This window comes from Eriocheir sinensis, chromosome 13 (assembly GCF_024679095.1).
Source record: "Eriocheir sinensis breed Jianghai 21 chromosome 13, ASM2467909v1, whole genome shotgun sequence".
Lineage (NCBI taxonomy): Eukaryota > Metazoa > Arthropoda > Malacostraca > Decapoda > Varunidae > Eriocheir > Eriocheir sinensis.
This window is the reverse complement of record NC_066521.1, coordinates 945,493-963,157: the sequence shown is the minus strand read 5'-3', so window position 1 is coordinate 963,157 and position 17,665 is coordinate 945,493. Positions and strand designations below refer to the sequence as shown.

Here is a 17,665-nt window from a genome sequence, read left to right as displayed (position 1 = left end):
GTTGGTTTTGTTAGATTGTTTTATAGCACATTTCAAGACTGAGTTTGTAATATGTCTGTAAAAATCCAGCACTTCTAACAAACTGTCCACCCCCAAAAAGCCAAACTAGCCATATAACTAATAAATACTAATATGATGTGTAACCCCTTGGATGCAGATTTCCTCCAAGAACACATCACCAAGCTACAGGAATGAAACAAAAAGTGGCTGCTACAATTCAATGAAAAAAAATGTAAAGTCCTGCACCTTGGGAGGGGATATCCAGCACACCAATACCACGTGGGAAACACTCCACTATCCACCACAGAGGCAGAGAAAGGCCTGGGAGTATATGTCACCAGGCTACCAGTGAAAGCCAAATCTGTGCCAATCGTGGCGGATGGGTTAAAAAAGCTTGCATAAAACCTTTCCCAACCTGCTCCACCTCTAATGTTATTGTACTTTGGCTAGTACTCTAATTTCAGCCCCCCACCTGGTTCTCTGCCTTCCCTGGCTGCTACAATTCCTAGGTTGGCTGTTGCTTTGATTGTCCATATGTTATCAGTCCTGTGTACGTAGACATGACCTTTCCAAGTCCTTATTTTTTTTTAACCCGTCCGCTGTGATTGGCACGGATTTGGCCTTCACTGGTATCCTGGTAACATATAGTCCCAATTTAATGAAGAGATTTTCTATTCTCTTTTTCTATTACTCTCTCGGTCCCACACGTCCTCTGTGTGTATCGAAACACACGAGAAATTAATCACAACAAGGAGAGGGTATTCCCCGGCTGCCTGGGATTGAACCCATGACCAGCGTGACTGGAGAGTCACTCCTTACCGAGTCGGCCAAAGAGGTACCCCCCTGGCTAAGTGGGTTATGGGAGGCTCGTTCATCAGGCATAGTCACCGCGCTACACCAGGTCTTTCTCTGCCTCTGTGGTGGATAGTGGAGTGTTTCCCATGTGGTATTGGTGTGCTGGATATTCCTTCACTGGTATCCTGGTAACATACAGTCCCAGGTCTTTCTCTGCCTCTGTAGTGGATGGTGGAGTGTTTCCCATATGGTATTGGTGTGCTGGATATTCCTTCACTGGTATCCTGGTAACATACAGTCCCAGGTCTTTCTCTGCCTCTGTGGTGGATAGTGGAGTGTTTCCCATGTGGTATTGGTGTGCTGGATATTCCTTCACTGGTATTCTGGTAACATACAGTCCCAGGTCTTTCTCTGCCTCTATGGTGGATAGTGGAGTGTTTCCCATGTGGTATTGGTGTGCTGGATATTCCTTCACTGGTAGCCTGGTAACATACAGTCCCAGGTCTTTCTCTGCCTCTGTGGTGGATAGTGGAGTGTTTCCCATGTGGTATTGGTATGCTGGATATCTCCTCCCAAGGTGCAGGACTTCACATTTTTTTTCACTGAATAGAAGCAGCCACTTTTTGTTCCATTCCTGTAGCTTGGTGATGTCTTCAAGCAGTCAAGGGGTTAATCGTCTGTATAATATCTTTAACCTTAGACTGTCCTTCAACCCTTGCTGCTCACCTTCTGTTTCTGCGTGTTACACTCAGTAGGTCTCTCTATTCCTCTCCGTGTTCTTCTTAGCTTCCTCTCTTGGTTTCTGTGAGGTGCCAAGTTTCTGAACCACATGTTAGCACTGGCGGATACACTGATTGTGCACCTTCCTCTTCAGGGAGAGTGGCAGATTGTTATGTATGATGTTACTATGTTTGCCAAAGCCCTCCATGCTATTCCAGTTTTCTCTTTGATTTCTTCCCCGTGGACTGGATGTGGAGTCTTGCTGCTGTTTCTCTGTTGCTGATCACAGTTTACTTCAGCTCAGGAGTTAATAAAGCCACCTATTACACAGCGGTGAATTAGTCACACCCTAATACAGGTAAATGTATGAAAAAGTCTTGTACAGGGACATCTTTCATCGCCACATGATACATCTGCAGTAGTATACAGTAAATAGTCCTGGGCTGATAAAATGTTGGAGGATAAAGTTGATTTCTGATGAAATCTCTCTCCAAGATGACTCCATGAAATTATTGAAAATGTCTGACACTTGACAGTGACAGGCATGACTTGCTTATATTGAAGCTGGTGCTATATAATGGGGAGGCTGTGGCTAAATGGTTAGCGTGCTGGCGCCACGTCCAAGAGGACTTGGGTTCACGCTCCGCTCGCTGCCACAGCTGTGATTTTTCAGTCACTTCTGAGTGGCCTAAGACTACCCACATGCTGTCCTGAAGGCCACCTATTAACCCAGTCTATAGACTCTCCCTCTAAAAGAGAGGCTTAAAGATGAGCTCCGGGGGGCAGCATGAGCCAAGCAAGATGGCACCACTATAAACACTTGCCTGTGCCATAATGGGCTGGGGCCGACCATCAGGCCCCACAAGAAAGCCTGCAGGTGCCATGAACTGAAATGTAATATAAAGGCACAAAATTGGACACACCATAGGGCAACCTGAGCATGCACGCCTCAAACTCAGGCGCCACGACTATAGCATGCTTCATTTCCTGCCAACACGAGGCTGTCACTGATCAGGCATTAAAGCAAAATGAGGCCAGCTATCACTGATCAGACTGACTCAGTTTGACACATCATGGCTGGCTGAGAGTGGCACTGCCTCTTCAATTAAAAAACCTTGCCTGTTCTTTGTCCTAGACAGGGGTCAACTAAATAAAGTAACAGGATGCATGGGATTCAGCCTCAGTCAGGATGTACATATTAGCCTTTTCATGTTCCTATGCTCCTACTGTTTCCAGGTTGAGGGTTGTGTGGACCTGCGTCACTTGGCCCTGTGCTGCCCTGAGCCTGGGGGTGGAGGCAAGGCAGGGCTGGCGGGCACTGCTGGCCTGGGCTTGGCTGCACTCTCTCTCAGCCACCTGGGCCACACCCTGGACAAAGACTGGCGGGTGCGGGCAAGCAACTGGCAAGCAGAACACCTCACCCAGAGACAGGTAAGGACTGTGACTGGTGGGCCGCTCATGCTCGGGGAACAGTTTCAAATAACAGTCAGCTCCTCCAAGGTTTGATGTGCTCAGCCAAGAGATACATTTTCATCCCTAGAAAAGTAGAAGTGTTAGCAGCAAAAACAGAAGTAGTAATAGTTGTAGTAGTAGTAGTAGTAATTGTTGTAGTAGAGTTTATTTTTGTAGTAGTAGTGGAAGTAGTAGTAGTAGTAGTAGTAGTAGTTCAGCAGATTGTTTCATCTCTTCTTGTTCTTAATGTAGTCACTTCACATATCCTTGTTGATGGTTTGACTGTTTTGAGGGAATGGGAAGGACTGAGGCGACAAAGAAAGTACATGCTTGGAAAGTTGATGGTGAGAGTGCTGGAGGATGACCTGGAGTACAATGGGAGCAGGGACAGGAGAATGAGGGAAGTGGAGTGTGCAAGGCTGGAGTGCACGGACAGAGCCAAATGGAGGCTTTTCTGCTTTGGCCGCCCCCACCATGGTCACGGCGCCTGAGTCTGAGGTGCACTTTATCGTGTTCTGGAAACCTGCTGTCCCGCGGTGTGTCTGACTTTGTGTATACTAAATGACAGCCCATGCATAGGGAATAGCTGTCAGTATCAAGGATATGCAGACCGCAGGGATGAATACTGTCAACTATTAGAATTGATTTTGAGTTTCAAATTATTAATACTGTCTTAGACGGTTAGACAGCAGCTGTTCTGTTGATTTATAAGGCTGCTGATTATTATAATTGTCAAATATCCTTGGCACTGCCCTCTCTCAGAACAAAATAACAAAACAGCTGTCTGCGTAATTTGAAAGTTAAAATTAAATGTAATTGACGGTATTTGTCGTTGCTGTCTGCATGCAATTATTTCCTAGGTGTAGGTTATCACCTATATTACACACAGTTGGACATGCTGTGTGACAGCAGGTTGCCAGAACACAATGATGCACACATCAGATCAGTGAAACTGCATTGACACAGTGAAAAAATCCCATAATGAACACCACTGAGGCGGTGGCTGAACGGATAGCGAGACGGCCCGGTGTTCAGGAGGACGCGAGTTCAATCCCTGACTGGTGCCACCAAGCTGGAATTTTTCAGCCGCCACCGAGTGGCTTAAAACTACCCACATGCTGTCCAGAAGACCACCTATCAACCCAGACTCTAGATTCTAGGATTAACCCTTTCATTGCTAAACGCTTGCAGCAGGCGATAGGTGTATTTGCTGGTGGCGCTAAATGCCCGCTACGACCTCCACCCACACTCAAATCTCCCGCGTATGAGAGTGTTCCAACACTAATTCTCAAAACACAGGATTGCTGATTGAGTGGATTCTTCACTTAATTTGGTGGAAAATCATATCAGCCCAGCGCGGAAAATCTATGGACGAGTAACTGGTGGATGTTCTTGCCCAATATAGCGGCATTTTTGCATAGCTTCACCTATCACCGACTGATTCTTTGACCAAATAGTTGTAAATATTGCAGTTGGCAAAGCTCCCTTGCCAGAATCTGAAGAAAAAAATGTCCGCAGTTCCCTCAATATGGCTGTTCATCACGCATGCACCGACGTAAGTGTTAACATTCAACACTCCCTGAACGTGCATGTACGTTCGCAAGAGAGGCATACATAACCGACTCCTATAGATCTGGACCTCCTCTTTCCAATGGTTTTTAGCTGTGATGAATAGTTTTTGAGATACAGAGGTTAAACGAGACCCCAATTGGGCTACCCGACTGCGCCTGAGGGGATAGTCGCGTCCACACTGCGTGCAAGGAAAGGGTTAAAGATGAGCTCCGGGAGGGCAGCATGAGCCAATGCAAGATGGCACCACTATAAAACACTCGCCTGTGCCAGAACGGGCTGGGCCGACCATCAGGCCCCACCAGGAAGAAGCCTCAGACCGACCGTCAGGATCCACCGGGAAGAAGCCTACCGGCGTAATAGGCCAAGACGTAAAAAAAAAAAAAATAAAAAAAAAAAAAATGAGTGTTGGGTATTGGACCCGGGCCTCCTGAATAGAAGTCAGGGCAGCAAACCCACTGCACCACTGATGAACTAAAAGGTCACTGCACCAGAGGCCACTTCTGCAACCTGTGCTTGACGCCCTGCCCCCACCATGGATGTGAATGGTGAAGATGACTCCGCACACACTCAGGGTTGCTGGAGACACTTTTAATCAACCCCTGTGTGTGGAGCAGTGGTTATGCTGCCCTGACTTATACTCAGCAGGCCTGGGCTCATCCCAGCACTCAGTGGTGTTCATTCCGGGCACATCTCAAACTTGGGTGCCATGACGAGGCCATTCCAATTAACAGGCTTGAGAGTAGACATGTAATAATGATGGTGCACAGCTTTTCTCTGGTTTCTGATTCTTTTTTTGTTTAACAGAAGAGTTATGCAGCGGAGGATGCTCTGGCTGGGATGCAGCTGTTGACGGTGCTCTGTGCCAAACTGTGGACGCCTGGGTGGAGGAGCGGCAGCTGGCTGCTGCCCTTCCTGCCATCACCTTTCTTCCTCCGCCGCTTCTTGGCGGACACACACAACATCTGCCACCAATACCTGGACCTCAAGTTCTCAAACTCCAGCAAAAGGTTACTTCAACAAGGTAAGTCCTGTTATCACTACTTCTTTGTGGTGCAGGAGGCAGGCCAAGGGCAAGACAAAATACTGAATATAAAAGCTTGCAACACATTTCCCCTATGAAGAGAATGATCATTGCTAGAAGGAGAACTTGTGTCTTGATGCTCGCTCCTGGTGGAGGCCAGCATCATGAGGAGGAGGAAATACTGATGAGGGAACGGAACTCCAGTGTTTGCCACTGAAAGGATGAAAGAACGAAGATACTAGCCAACTTTTGTAGTCATGAAGTAAGGCAGTTAGGGATGCACTTGCTGATGCTGCTGTTGTTATTGTGAGGAGTTCTAAACAAACTCCCTGTGAAGGACACGCTGGGCTGATGAGTTGGGCTCACACAAAATTGATCCTACACTTTGAACTTTGCCTGAATACCTATTCTGGATAGAAAGCATTTCACTGATGGTGCATACTAGATAGTGCAGACAAAGGAAGATGATTCCATTTCATTTGTGAAAGGATGAAAAAGCAAAGATTCTAGTGAACTCTTATGGTATGAAGTGGGACAGCATGAGGCTGAGCTAGAGGTGGTATTGTATTTGTACTGCTAATTACAGACAGTCCTTGAGTTTTGGGACTGACAGGCTGGTCGTAAGTTGAATTGGTTGTATGTTGAGATTTACATTAAAATAAAATATTCAGCTGTCCTGCCATGGATAGAGCAGCATTCCTGCTCCTCCTGCCCTCCCCCTAAACCTGGCTCTGTCCTCATGAGCTTGCCTCGCACCAGCTCTGCATTTGGTTGACCTTAGCCACACAGTGTTTTGCAATATTAGGGAACTGAACCACCAAGATTTGCCAAGATGGCGGCATTAGCCAAACACCCCATGGAGTCATTGCAGCGGGGGCCTTGTTGGCAGTGTTTGTACACAAAGGACACGTTGTAGTTCTATGAGTGGCCAGCGTCACCTCTGCTGCGTCTCCTTACTTTGTGTTGATATTTCATTCAGGTGTGATTGCTGTATCCAATAAACGGCTGCCTGTAGCCTATAATAGGAGCTGCTGCAGGAATACTGTGAGGGGGCCGTTGTTGTGGGGCGCCATTTTGGTAGCCAACTGGGGTCTGCTATATCTCGTGGTAAGCTTGGCAGGAACTGTGTCAACAAACTGTTATTCTACCCACGGCAGAATATTTGGAATATCAACTCGTTACTTAACCAAATATTATTAATGTTATTGGCCTGGTTGTAAGTGTGAGCAGTCAGAAGTCACACTCGCTGTAACTCAAGGACAACCTGTACTTGCGTAAATTGAGAAATACCAGTACTGTATAAAAAGACTGGCTGGAACCTTTCCACCCTGGCTCGTCCTGCAGCTCTGTCCTGCTGCGTTGACGATGAAGTAATAAAGAAATGAACAAGCAGCAGAACAGGAGGGGCGGGAAAACCTCTTGGCCAATGCACCAGCACAAAGACCGAAGATATAAAGCCACCCCGACCTCAGTGAAAGCCAGTTTGCCTCAGACCACCAGATACGGAACACCTCTGAGCGGCAGGTGTCCACAGCTCCCCCAGTGCCACTGCCAGCCCTTACTTCAGTACGTGCAGGAGTGCCACATGGCCACAGCTGCCTCTGCCCATGTGTACGGCGTCACTGTTGGCCTGCGTCTTCAGTAATTTGATGAAGTATTATTATGACGAGTGAAAGTTTCAGGAAATTCCCGGGAGGTTAAAGTATTCATGGAAGAGTTGACCCTCTTAAGACTATGACATGCTGGAATGATGAATAAACTTAATTCCTTGTTTCAGTAGTAGCAGTAGTGGTAGTAGTAGCAGTAGGAGCAGTAGTAGAAGTAGTAGTAATAATAATAGTAGTAACACAGGTAGCAGTATTATACCAGGTTTACTTAAGCTAAATTCCTGGCGCCTAGGCAGGTTGGTAAGGTAAGGCTGCACCGCTTTCTCGCAGACACTGGTGTCAGACCACATCTTGCATGCTGGAGTGAGACATGTTTCTATATTATATGCCATAGCTCACCTCATATATGAGATAGCTAGTTTTGGTTGACACCATCAGACTCAGCAGTGACTGTAGAATCAAGATGTATTGTAAAAACGCGACACAACTAAAAAGAAAATGGTATCACGATGAGTTGAACTGTGATGTTAAAAAATGTTTATAACATGTTTTATTTAGGCTTGCTGTCTTCAACAGTTGTTCATTGACTGCTGAAATATGTCATTACATTACGTAGGAAAAACTCTTGTGAACATGATAGTGTGACCAGAATGCAGATAAAGCTCCACATGTTGAAAACACAAAGTTATTTATAGCAACATGTCATTCGCCGCAACCATCACGCCGGCGCGACACGCTGTGATGGTTGGTGGGAGGGTCATGGGTAGGGAGGACGAGGCAGCAGCAACACTGCAGGAACCTTCCAGAACGATCACATTGTGCTCCCCTTAAATAAATAACTCTGTGTTTTCAATATGTGGAGCTTTATCTGCACTCTGATCACACTATCGTGTTCACGAGAGTTTTTCCTACGTAATGTAATAATATATTTCTGCAGTCAATGAACAACTGTTGAAGATAGCAAGCATAAGTAAAACATGTTAATAAATTTTTTTTAACATCTTCACAGTTCAACTCATTGAGATACCATTTTCTATTTTGTTTTGTCGAGTTTTTACAATACATCTTGATTCTACAGTTACTGCTGAGTCTGATGATGTCAACCAAAACTGGGTATCTCATATATGAGGTGAGCTATGGCATATAATATAGAAACATGTCTCACTCCAGCATGCAAGATGTGGTCTGACACCAGTGTCTGCGAGAGAGCGGTGCAGCCAATCAGCTCCAACCTTACCAACCTGCCTAGGCACCAGGAATCTAGCTTAAGTAAACCTGGTATAGTAGTAGTACATAATACCAGTAATAATAGTAGTAGTAACCCTAAGAAAAGTACTGTTCATATAAAAGTTGAATAAAGTGTCTCATAAGAATGTCATTAGCAAGAGTATAGTCTGTAATGAATGCTGCACTCTTTTCCTGAGAGCTAACATTTCCCTTTGCTTCTAATTCAGATAACAGCTGTGTCAACCAGAAGCCTGTACTGAGGAAGATCAGCCAAGCCACCCGAGCTTACTCTCCCCGGAAGAGTCCTCTGTATTATAACTGCCAGCTGTTGGCCCCAGATGACTCCCCTCTCTGCACCTGTGACCCAAAGAAAGCCAAGTGGTATGTTGAGAAGGGCTTGGGGGTGGAGGTGCAGCACAACCCCCTGGTGGTGCGCCTTAACTTTGAGCCAGCGGGGCGGCCTCGGGCAGAGTGCCAAGACGAGAGCTTCTATGTGCAGGAACGTCATAATGTGTGCGTGGTGTGTGGCCAGGAACACTCATACATCAAGAAGAATGTCGTGCCGCATGAGTACCGCAAGTATTTTCCCAGCATTCTTAAGGACCATCAGAGTCATGATATTGTGCTGCTGTGCATAAAGTGCCACAGGGTCAGCAATGCCCATGACACGGTTCTAAAAGACACGCTGGCCAGAGAATGCAATGTTCCCTTGGGACGGGAAGCCAGCCAGAAAGTGAGGGTGGATAACGCGCGAAAAGCTGTGAGAAATGCAGCTTCGGCTCTACTGAAGAGTCGTTCCACAATCCCTGAAGCCAGAGTCAGGGAACTGGAGGATGTGGTTAAGGCGTACTTCACAGTGGACTCCATAAGCCATGAACTGCTGGAAGAGGCTGCTAACATTGATGCCAGGGAGTGGATTGAGGATTACCAGGGGCACGGTCAGCGAGTGTGTCAGGCATACATGAGGAAGGGCCTTGTGGAGCTCCAGCAGAGGTGGAGGAGACACTTCATCGACACCATGCAGCCAGAATATCTGCCTCGTTTTTGGTCTGTCACGCACAACCTCCAGAAGATGTGGGATGTGATGGCCGGCCTGTCACAAGACCATCCAGACTTTGGAACATACAAACTCATCCTAGTCGGCATAGACATCACCGACAGCATTACAGAGTTCACTCAATAAAGTATTCATTAAAGCAATCAGTCATGGTGTTTCCTTTTAGAAACCTGTGTCTTCTGGTGTGTGTGTGTGTGTGTGTGTGTGTGAGAGCGAGAGAGAGAGAGAGGTGGGGAGTGGCAAAGGGGAGGGCAGGGGAGACGGAGGAGGGGGAAGACAGGGGAGGGGGGGTATACACGTCACAGTAACGTCACGCTTCCCCTGCTTGAATGTCTAGATGGCCAAGTCAGGCTTTGCCAATAAAGTCAAGAGTAAGCGCCTTAATCATCCACATTTTGCAATGCACTATATTGCCAAGAATTAGGGCAGGGTGTCAACAATGCTGTGCCAAAATACCACACTGCTCAAGCTGTTTCTTTAGAAGATATTTGCGAGAAAACGATGGGTCAAGGCCCCTGAAAAGCATTGTGGACAGGCGGGGTAGATATGATGAACAACCAGTGACACCGCGTGGGCAACACCCGGCCAGCAAGCGGCTGTATCGAGGTGTCGGATCTCTGGTCGGAGCCCCGGACGAGGCAGCCTTAATTCCCGTGTCGCCTCAGCTGCCCGCCCGACCAATCATGCTTTAACCATTATATCCTGCGGGGAAACCATCAAACCACACACCTTACACATGCAGAGTTATCCTTCAAATCCCTGAATAGTTAATTCCTTTAGTATTATCTTTACTACCAACTCCTGACTGCACGTGGAAAGGGGGGAGGTAAGGGAAGGACGGAGAGGCAGGGGGAAGCACTAGGAAAGTAGCGTTTGCCAGATTCTCGTTTTTTATCCATATTATATTGATATTTGATCTGTTGCACATTATATTAGGTTTCCTTCCGTTCATTCATAGCTACTCACAATTTCACAAGGTTTGGCTGTACACCTACGTAGATTGATGAATTGATGTTATGAGGGAAGCCAAGAGGGATGATGGAAGGAGGCTCATAGAAGAGACACCTGATTCGAGGAGGCGGCGGTTCCGTTCATCAACTGCAGGGTTTTGTGTCTCCCCCTCAGCTCGATCCGTGAACATTAATAAATATCTTGGTGACGTGTGTGTGACTATCTGACTTCTGACTACCGAAAGCATGGACTAAGGAAAGGAATTTTAAAAAGGAAAGAGCATTAAAAGATTAGAGGAGGAAGTGAGGAATGCTTTTCAACAAGATACGAGTCATTATCTATCTTTTCAGGCCTCACTTTCACAACATGGCAACGCTTGAGAAAAAAAAGGACTAACGATTCGAGGTTTACAGATGCCTTAAGTTCTTTATTTGCGTTGTTGTTTATAGTGGCAAAGGTGAAGCTGAATAACTTGTCAAGAGTCGTGGGAATAGTCAACGGGGATTTTTTCGTTTGCGCGTTGCTCTCTGTGCAGATGATAACATCACATTACCTCGCAAGGGGGATGAGAAAATTGACAGCTGGCATCTTCACAGCTCGGGGCTCCTCTGTGAACCTTCGCAACTCATCCTATAGCCGCGGTTACAGTCAGCCTCGGTGGCGCTCGGCAGAGGTTCAGCTACGCTCTAATAATATGATTTAATATGTTTTGTGCAGTGTGACGCGACCTCCAGCACCAGAGGGCGGGAAGGCAAGGTCGGCACAGCGAGTTAGTGGGGATCGAGGTGCCTCAGGGTTGGTTATCGGGCCATGCCAACGTCGTGTAAGGATATTCAACTGTTTTCCTGTGCATACATACGTGTTAGTGGACGGAATTGATAAATTACACGTGAAATATCGCTCAGTTGATGCGCGTGTCATGCATGGAAGAAAACAAACCCAGCCTTAATTGATTCAAAGTTACATTAAGTGAAGACGTTTACGTGTTTTCTGTCTGCATTTGTGCATATTGGTGAAGAGACGATGTGAGTCAAAAGTGACACAAACACTTATAAAAACAATATAATACGGCGCGCTGCGTCGAATAAGGAAAATGAGTTGCCAGCGTTTCGCACGTAGGTATATTCTCAGCGACGAATGAAGATGTCTCCCATGCGGTGTGCGTATGTGCGCATTAGTGAACAGCTAGTGAGCGGGTGATAAAAGCGAAAACACACAACGTTAAGGCGCGGCCACACTTGCCCTAGAACATTGCTCGAAACAATGTTCGACGCATGAAGGAAACATGTCTCTAACTTTGTCACGGACGTGTTCGAGGCACTAGCGTCCACATCATGTTGGCAGCTCTGCCTGTGACATGGTGGTAGCACTGGTGTGGACGAGGCTTCGAGCTGCTGACATGTATCATCCACACCATTCAAGCGACGGCAGTGCATGGTGTGGACAATGGAGTGGACCAAGGAGCAGACATTCGTGTTGATTGAACTGTATCAGTCACACCCAGTGTTATGGGATCCAACAGATCCAACATACAAGAACAAAGTGAAAAAACTAGACGCTTGGAGAAGCATCTCACAGGCCCTGGCAGTAGAACGAGCCGAGGTAGAAAAGAAGATGAAAACTTTGATTGGCCAGTTCCGGAGGGAGCAGAAAAAAATGAATACGAAGTCTGGAGCTGGAACGGGCGATGCATATATAAGCACATGGTTTGCCTTCAACAGCATGAAGTTCCTGTTAAGTAGAAACACACCACATCCCACAAACGACTGTGGTATCAGGGTAAGCAGTGATATTCCTATATGCGTCCTGAGGTGTTTATTTACGAATGACATAACATGTATAGTTAACATGCATCCTAGTATCAATTTCTTACTAGGATTGTACAAATGTCAACATAATGAAACTGTACACAACACATAATAATGAATAAAACTTAAGATTCATCGTAGCATTACTCATTTAACATAGAGACAATCACATTAGTTATAAATGCTATGTTAAAATGTTCTTAATACCATATACCATAACTTCATCACTTGCACTCTTGAAGAATCAGTAGTGCCCCGGCGTACTTGTTTATACAGATTGCTTGCACTTAGCAATAGTTATCCTGCCAGGGCACCCGTCCCACATTACTCACAAAGTACTCTTTGAACTCTGTACGGATATCCTGTGCAGTCATTGTTGAAATATGGGTACTTCCCTGTGCAGGTTGCATACACGATTCACTATGAGAATTGCGCCATGAACCTGGGATGAATGTACCGCTGTCATTATCGAACACATCAAAGGTGCCAGGGGGTGAATATGCTATTCTTGATGATGTACTACTCCTAAGGTAATTATGTAGATACACACATGTCGTAGTTACACTTTTTACAGTGTCAGGTTTCAGTAGCATAGGCTTGCGTAACACTCTAAATCGAGCAGTTAATATGCCAAATACATTCTCGACCACTCGTCTTGCTCTGCTTAAACGGTAATTATAAACTCTCTTATTCGACCCCCTATCATGGTGGCCGCTGTATGGTTTCATAATGTTCTCCAGTAATGGGAATGCTTCGTCTCCTACAAAGACGTACGGCATGGGTTTTTCTCGACCAGGAAGCGGAGTAGGGGTAGGAAGGTTCATGGCACAGTTATCTAGTGATTGTTTGAAGATAGTCTGGTTAAATACACCACCATCTGATATACGACCCTGACAGCCAACATTTATATATGTGAAGTTGTATGTAGCATCAACAACAGCAAACAGAACTATGCTAAAAAATCCCTTGTAGTTGAAATAATCACTCCCTGTAGACGAAGGACATTGCACACATATATGTTTACCATCCATCGCTCCAACACATTGTGGGAAATCCCACAAACGTTCAAACTCTCGTGAGATGTTGATCCATCCATCTGCAGTTGTTGGCAACTGAAAGAAAACCACTCCTATAAGAATAATAATTTTAGTACATATATAGTTACTACCGGTATTATTATTATTATTATTATTATTATTATAATTATTATTATTATTATTATTATTATTATTTTGTTCTAGTTTCAAGGTAATGAGCCGTCAACATCCACTGTTGCTCAAAATACGGAGGACACCGCCACGGGATCCTCGCCCGAGGGAGAACAAGAAGTGTCCATCATGGAACGGGCAGACACCGTAGGGCCGAGCACTTCAACAAGCGTACGTGTAAATCGTAAAAGGAGACAGGACGCCATGGCGGAGGCGTATGACATTATGAAAACACTGCGGCAGGGTATGAGAGCAGGGACGAATATCACCATTTTGGGGAACTGATTGCATGTAAAATAAGGGCACTTTCTTGTCACCACGCAAGGAACACGGTTCAAAATATAATACAGAACACACTATACAATGCAGAGCAAGGGATGTATGACAAACCAACACCCACCACTCAACAGCAATACATGAACTAATGCACGATCTCTGAATAACACTATATGGGATCAGTACTTGTTAGTACAGTCGCCCTCATTAATTGAAAATTTACCCTTTGTGATTTGGTATTCTAGTAAGATTTTACTAGTACACTGAGACCTCATTATTTTTTAAGTGCCTTTAAAGATATGTTTATGCTAATAAAAAAATTTAGTTTTATTCATCACCACCATATTTACTCAAGATTGTTATTTACTATTGGTGGAATAAAAATTCTGGTGGCAACTGTTCGTACGTGCATATGGTATGTCTTAATGGGACAGTATGCTTATGCACCACCTGCCTGTTTCACTGTAATAAGTAAATTGGTACTTACTCCTTCCTTACATTATCCTTACCTTCACGTATTCACTGAGGCCGCTCATAAGTGCTTCACACACTTCTGGCACTATCTGTGAAATACTCTGCTTGGATGCTTTGAAAAGGTAGCTGAGACTGCGATATGAATCGCCTGTTATCAGATATCGTAGTGTTACTGCCAGCCGATCAGTGCTCGAAATTGGTTTTCTGAGCCTGGTTTCCACTTTGGTAATAGTAGGTCCAATTATGTTGAGTATGTGCTCAAAGTCTGCCTTCGACATCCTGAAGAAATTTGAAAAGGATGCACTGTCCCCGAGTTGAGCCGGCAACAATCCAACGTCATCTCCCATCAGCTCATTGAGGATATTGTTCCTTTCAGCAGTGTTTTTTTCTCTAAGCGTTGGACGCATCCAAAATCGGCGACGATATCTTCCCCGTTGTCTCTGCTGTGTAAATAGTATCACCGTAGCTGCAGCGGCCAGTAGCGCGTCTTCCCTCGTCGCCATGGTGCTGGGTAGTGACTGAGGCAAGTGTGGACCACTTCACTATTTCACCTCTTGTTTCCAGCATGTCCATGACTTTGCCCCAAACAGTGGCCGAAACACTGTCCCAGTACTGTCAGTGACATGTTGCTAGCGTGCGTGTAACATGTTTTCTTCATGCGTCGAGCAGTGTTTCGGGCAATGTTCTAGGCATGTGTGGCCGCGCCTTTAGGGGTGGCCAAGATCCAACTTACATCTTGGGAGTGGCGGTGGCCGATCGAGAGGTCAGAGTGCAGGCGTGCACTGAGTCCGTGGACCTGGGTTGAGTCCCACCGAAACACGCTGATTTATCAGAACCATCGCCGAGTGGCGGACGATTACCCACACGCTGCTCAGATCATCAATCAACCCACACTAAAGCGACTTTGTCCAAGTAAAGCACCGAGGGGGACGTACCATATGGGCCAAGCAAGTCATGCATAACGGCAGACTTTATAAATAAAATTCGCCTGCGCTACTAAGGGTCTGGGGCTGTTCCAGAGGCCCCTCAAGGTACGTATACCCTACCGGCGCTATAGGCAGCAGCTTAAAAAAAGTTATTGTGTGTTGCGACTTTCGAGGAAGAAAACTACTCTCCATATCAGACACACATACCGTTTTTCGCAAATATCTTTCAAACGAAGACTCGGATTAGCATGGGGCTTGGGCACAGATTGTTCCACACACTCCGCTAATTTTTGACGCTATTGTGCTTTGCCAGATGCGGTTAATTATGGCGTTTACTCTTGACTGTGATGGCAAGATCTGCGTGAGCCACTTACACATTCGAACAGGTGAGGCGTGACGTATTTATGACGTGTATCCACCACCTACCTCCACCCCTGGCTTCCCCTACTCCCATCCCTCCCTTTCCCTCTCTCCTACCCTCCTCCTTCTCCCCCGCACTCTCTCCCCCCGCCATCTTTCTCCCCCATACCCCCCCCCCTTCTCTCTCTCTCTCTCTCTCTCTCTCTCTCTCTCTCTCTCTCTCTCTTGCGCTGTACACGAGATATGAATCCATGCACACGTATATATGACTTTAATTAATGGCAGATAAATAGAAATCATATGCCGTCTGCATCAGCATCAACAGTGATGACGAGGATGACCTGTTTGTCGATGGTGATGAATATTGAAGTAACATGTGGTCAGTTATTTATATTACTAATCCACCCATCATATACTCGCTGACTATTTTTGTGTGCTATGACTTTTTAACATATCTACATGAACCCATATCGTATGGGAGTCTATTCCTAATATCAGAATAAAATATTCATATAGGTAATACTTTCTAAGAAGTCCGCTTCTCCCTCCGCCACTCCAGCCCCCCTTACCCCCCAAGACAAGCCTGGGGAACTGTGGGGAACCGGGGTTTGTGGGGGAAGCCGAAATCACTGAAAAATGGGCTTCCAAAATTTCTCTAGAAAAATCCCTGGTCTCGAAAGTAAGGAAAGTCCTAACTTTATAACCTAGCAGCCCCCCTCGCCCCCCTCCTGACCAAGGAGGGGCTGCGCCCCCCCTGGACCCCCCCCACATGTAGGGAATTTTCCTTAATTTTTTTTTCTAGGGAAATTTTGGAAGCCCATTTTTCAGTGATTTTGGCTTCCCCCCACCAAACCCCGGTTCCCTACAGTTTTACATAGATTTACATAGAAAATAAGACCACACAGACCCCATGGTCCAGACTTGGTGGTCTGTCCTTAAACCTAAGTGATTTTACATTAATCAGAAGACTCCAAAACGTTGCTTTTCTACTCTAGTTGATATTAAGTTGAAGGAAGTGACGGTCGAGCTTGTTTTTGAAGGAGTCAATCGTGTTACACTGGACCACTGATGGTGGGAGCTTATTCCATTCTCGCACTATACAACGTTGGTGAAGAAAAATTTGGTGCAGTCTGAATTTACTTGTCTACATCTGAGTTTTACGCCATTGTTCCTCGTTCGCAAAGTGTCATCGATCATAAACAATGTTGATCTGTCTACATTCGTGAAACCATTAAGTATTTTAAAACATTCGATCAGTTTTCCTCGGAGGCGACGTTTCTCAAGAGAGAACATGTTACGGGTAGAAAGCCTTTCTTCGTAGGATTTGTTGCGCAAGGAAGGGATCATTTTCGTTACCCGACGCTGAACACCTTCTAATTTAGCAATATCCTTTGCATGGTGGGGAGACCAAAACTGTACCGCATATTCCAAGTGGGGTCTGACTAAACTGTTGTAGAGCGGGAGTATTACACCTTTATTCTTGAATACAAAGTTTCTTTTAATGAAGCCCAACATTCTGTTCGCTTTATTTGCTGCATCGATGCATTGATGTGAGAATTTGAGGTTTGACGCGATTTTGACCCCCAAGTCCTTGACGCACTGAACGCTTTTGAGTTTAACGCCGCGCATTTCGTATTCAAACTTCTTATTCCTCGTTCCAACTTGAAGTACCTGGCACTTGTCTACGTTAAAGGGCATCTCCCATCTATCCGACCAAGCTGAAATTTTGTGCAAATCCTCTTGGAGGCTTTGCCTGTCTTCGTCAGTCAGAACCGAGTTACCAATCTTTGTGTCGTCTGCAAATTTACTAATGCGGTTATTGAGTCCAACATCCACGTCGTTGATGTAAATAATGAAGAGCACTGGGCCAAGAACCGAGCCCTGAGGGACGCCACTAGTGACCGGCGCCCACTCTGAGTTAAATCCGTCAATCACAACTCTTTGTTGTCTGTTGCTCAACCAATTCGCGATCCATTGGTTTACTTGACCGTCAATACCTATTTGCTTTAATTTGTAAAGTAGTTTATGATGCGGGACTTTATCAAACGCTTTCTGGAAATCAAGATAGACTACGTCCAGTGATTTGGTTGCGTCATAAACAGTGAAGAGGTCGTTATAAAAGGTTAATAGGTTTGATAGGCAGGATCTTTTGTTTCGGAAGCCATGTTGTGAGTCCCCAATCAATGAGTGGCTTTCAAGGTAACTCACAAT

At 45.6% G+C, this 17,665-nt stretch overlaps 1 protein-coding gene across 4 annotated transcripts in view; it reads left to right on the top strand.

Moving 5' to 3' along the window:
- Nucleotides 1-9,597, top strand: part of LOC126997859 (exonuclease 3'-5' domain-containing protein 2-like) — a 29,456-nt gene extending 19,859 nt beyond the window's left edge. For all 4 annotated transcript variants that reach the window (XM_050859071.1, XM_050859074.1, XM_050859072.1 and 1 more), the window contains 3 exons: nucleotides 2,752-2,946; nucleotides 5,344-5,560; nucleotides 8,622-9,597. In XM_050859071.1, the coding sequence (XP_050715028.1) occupies nucleotides 2,752-2,946; nucleotides 5,344-5,560; nucleotides 8,622-9,577 (1,368 nt within the window). In that variant the 3' untranslated portion in view covers nucleotides 9,578-9,597. The remainder of the gene's footprint in view (nucleotides 1-2,751; nucleotides 2,947-5,343; nucleotides 5,561-8,621) is intronic.
- Nucleotides 9,598-17,665: the final 8,068 nt, after the last annotated feature.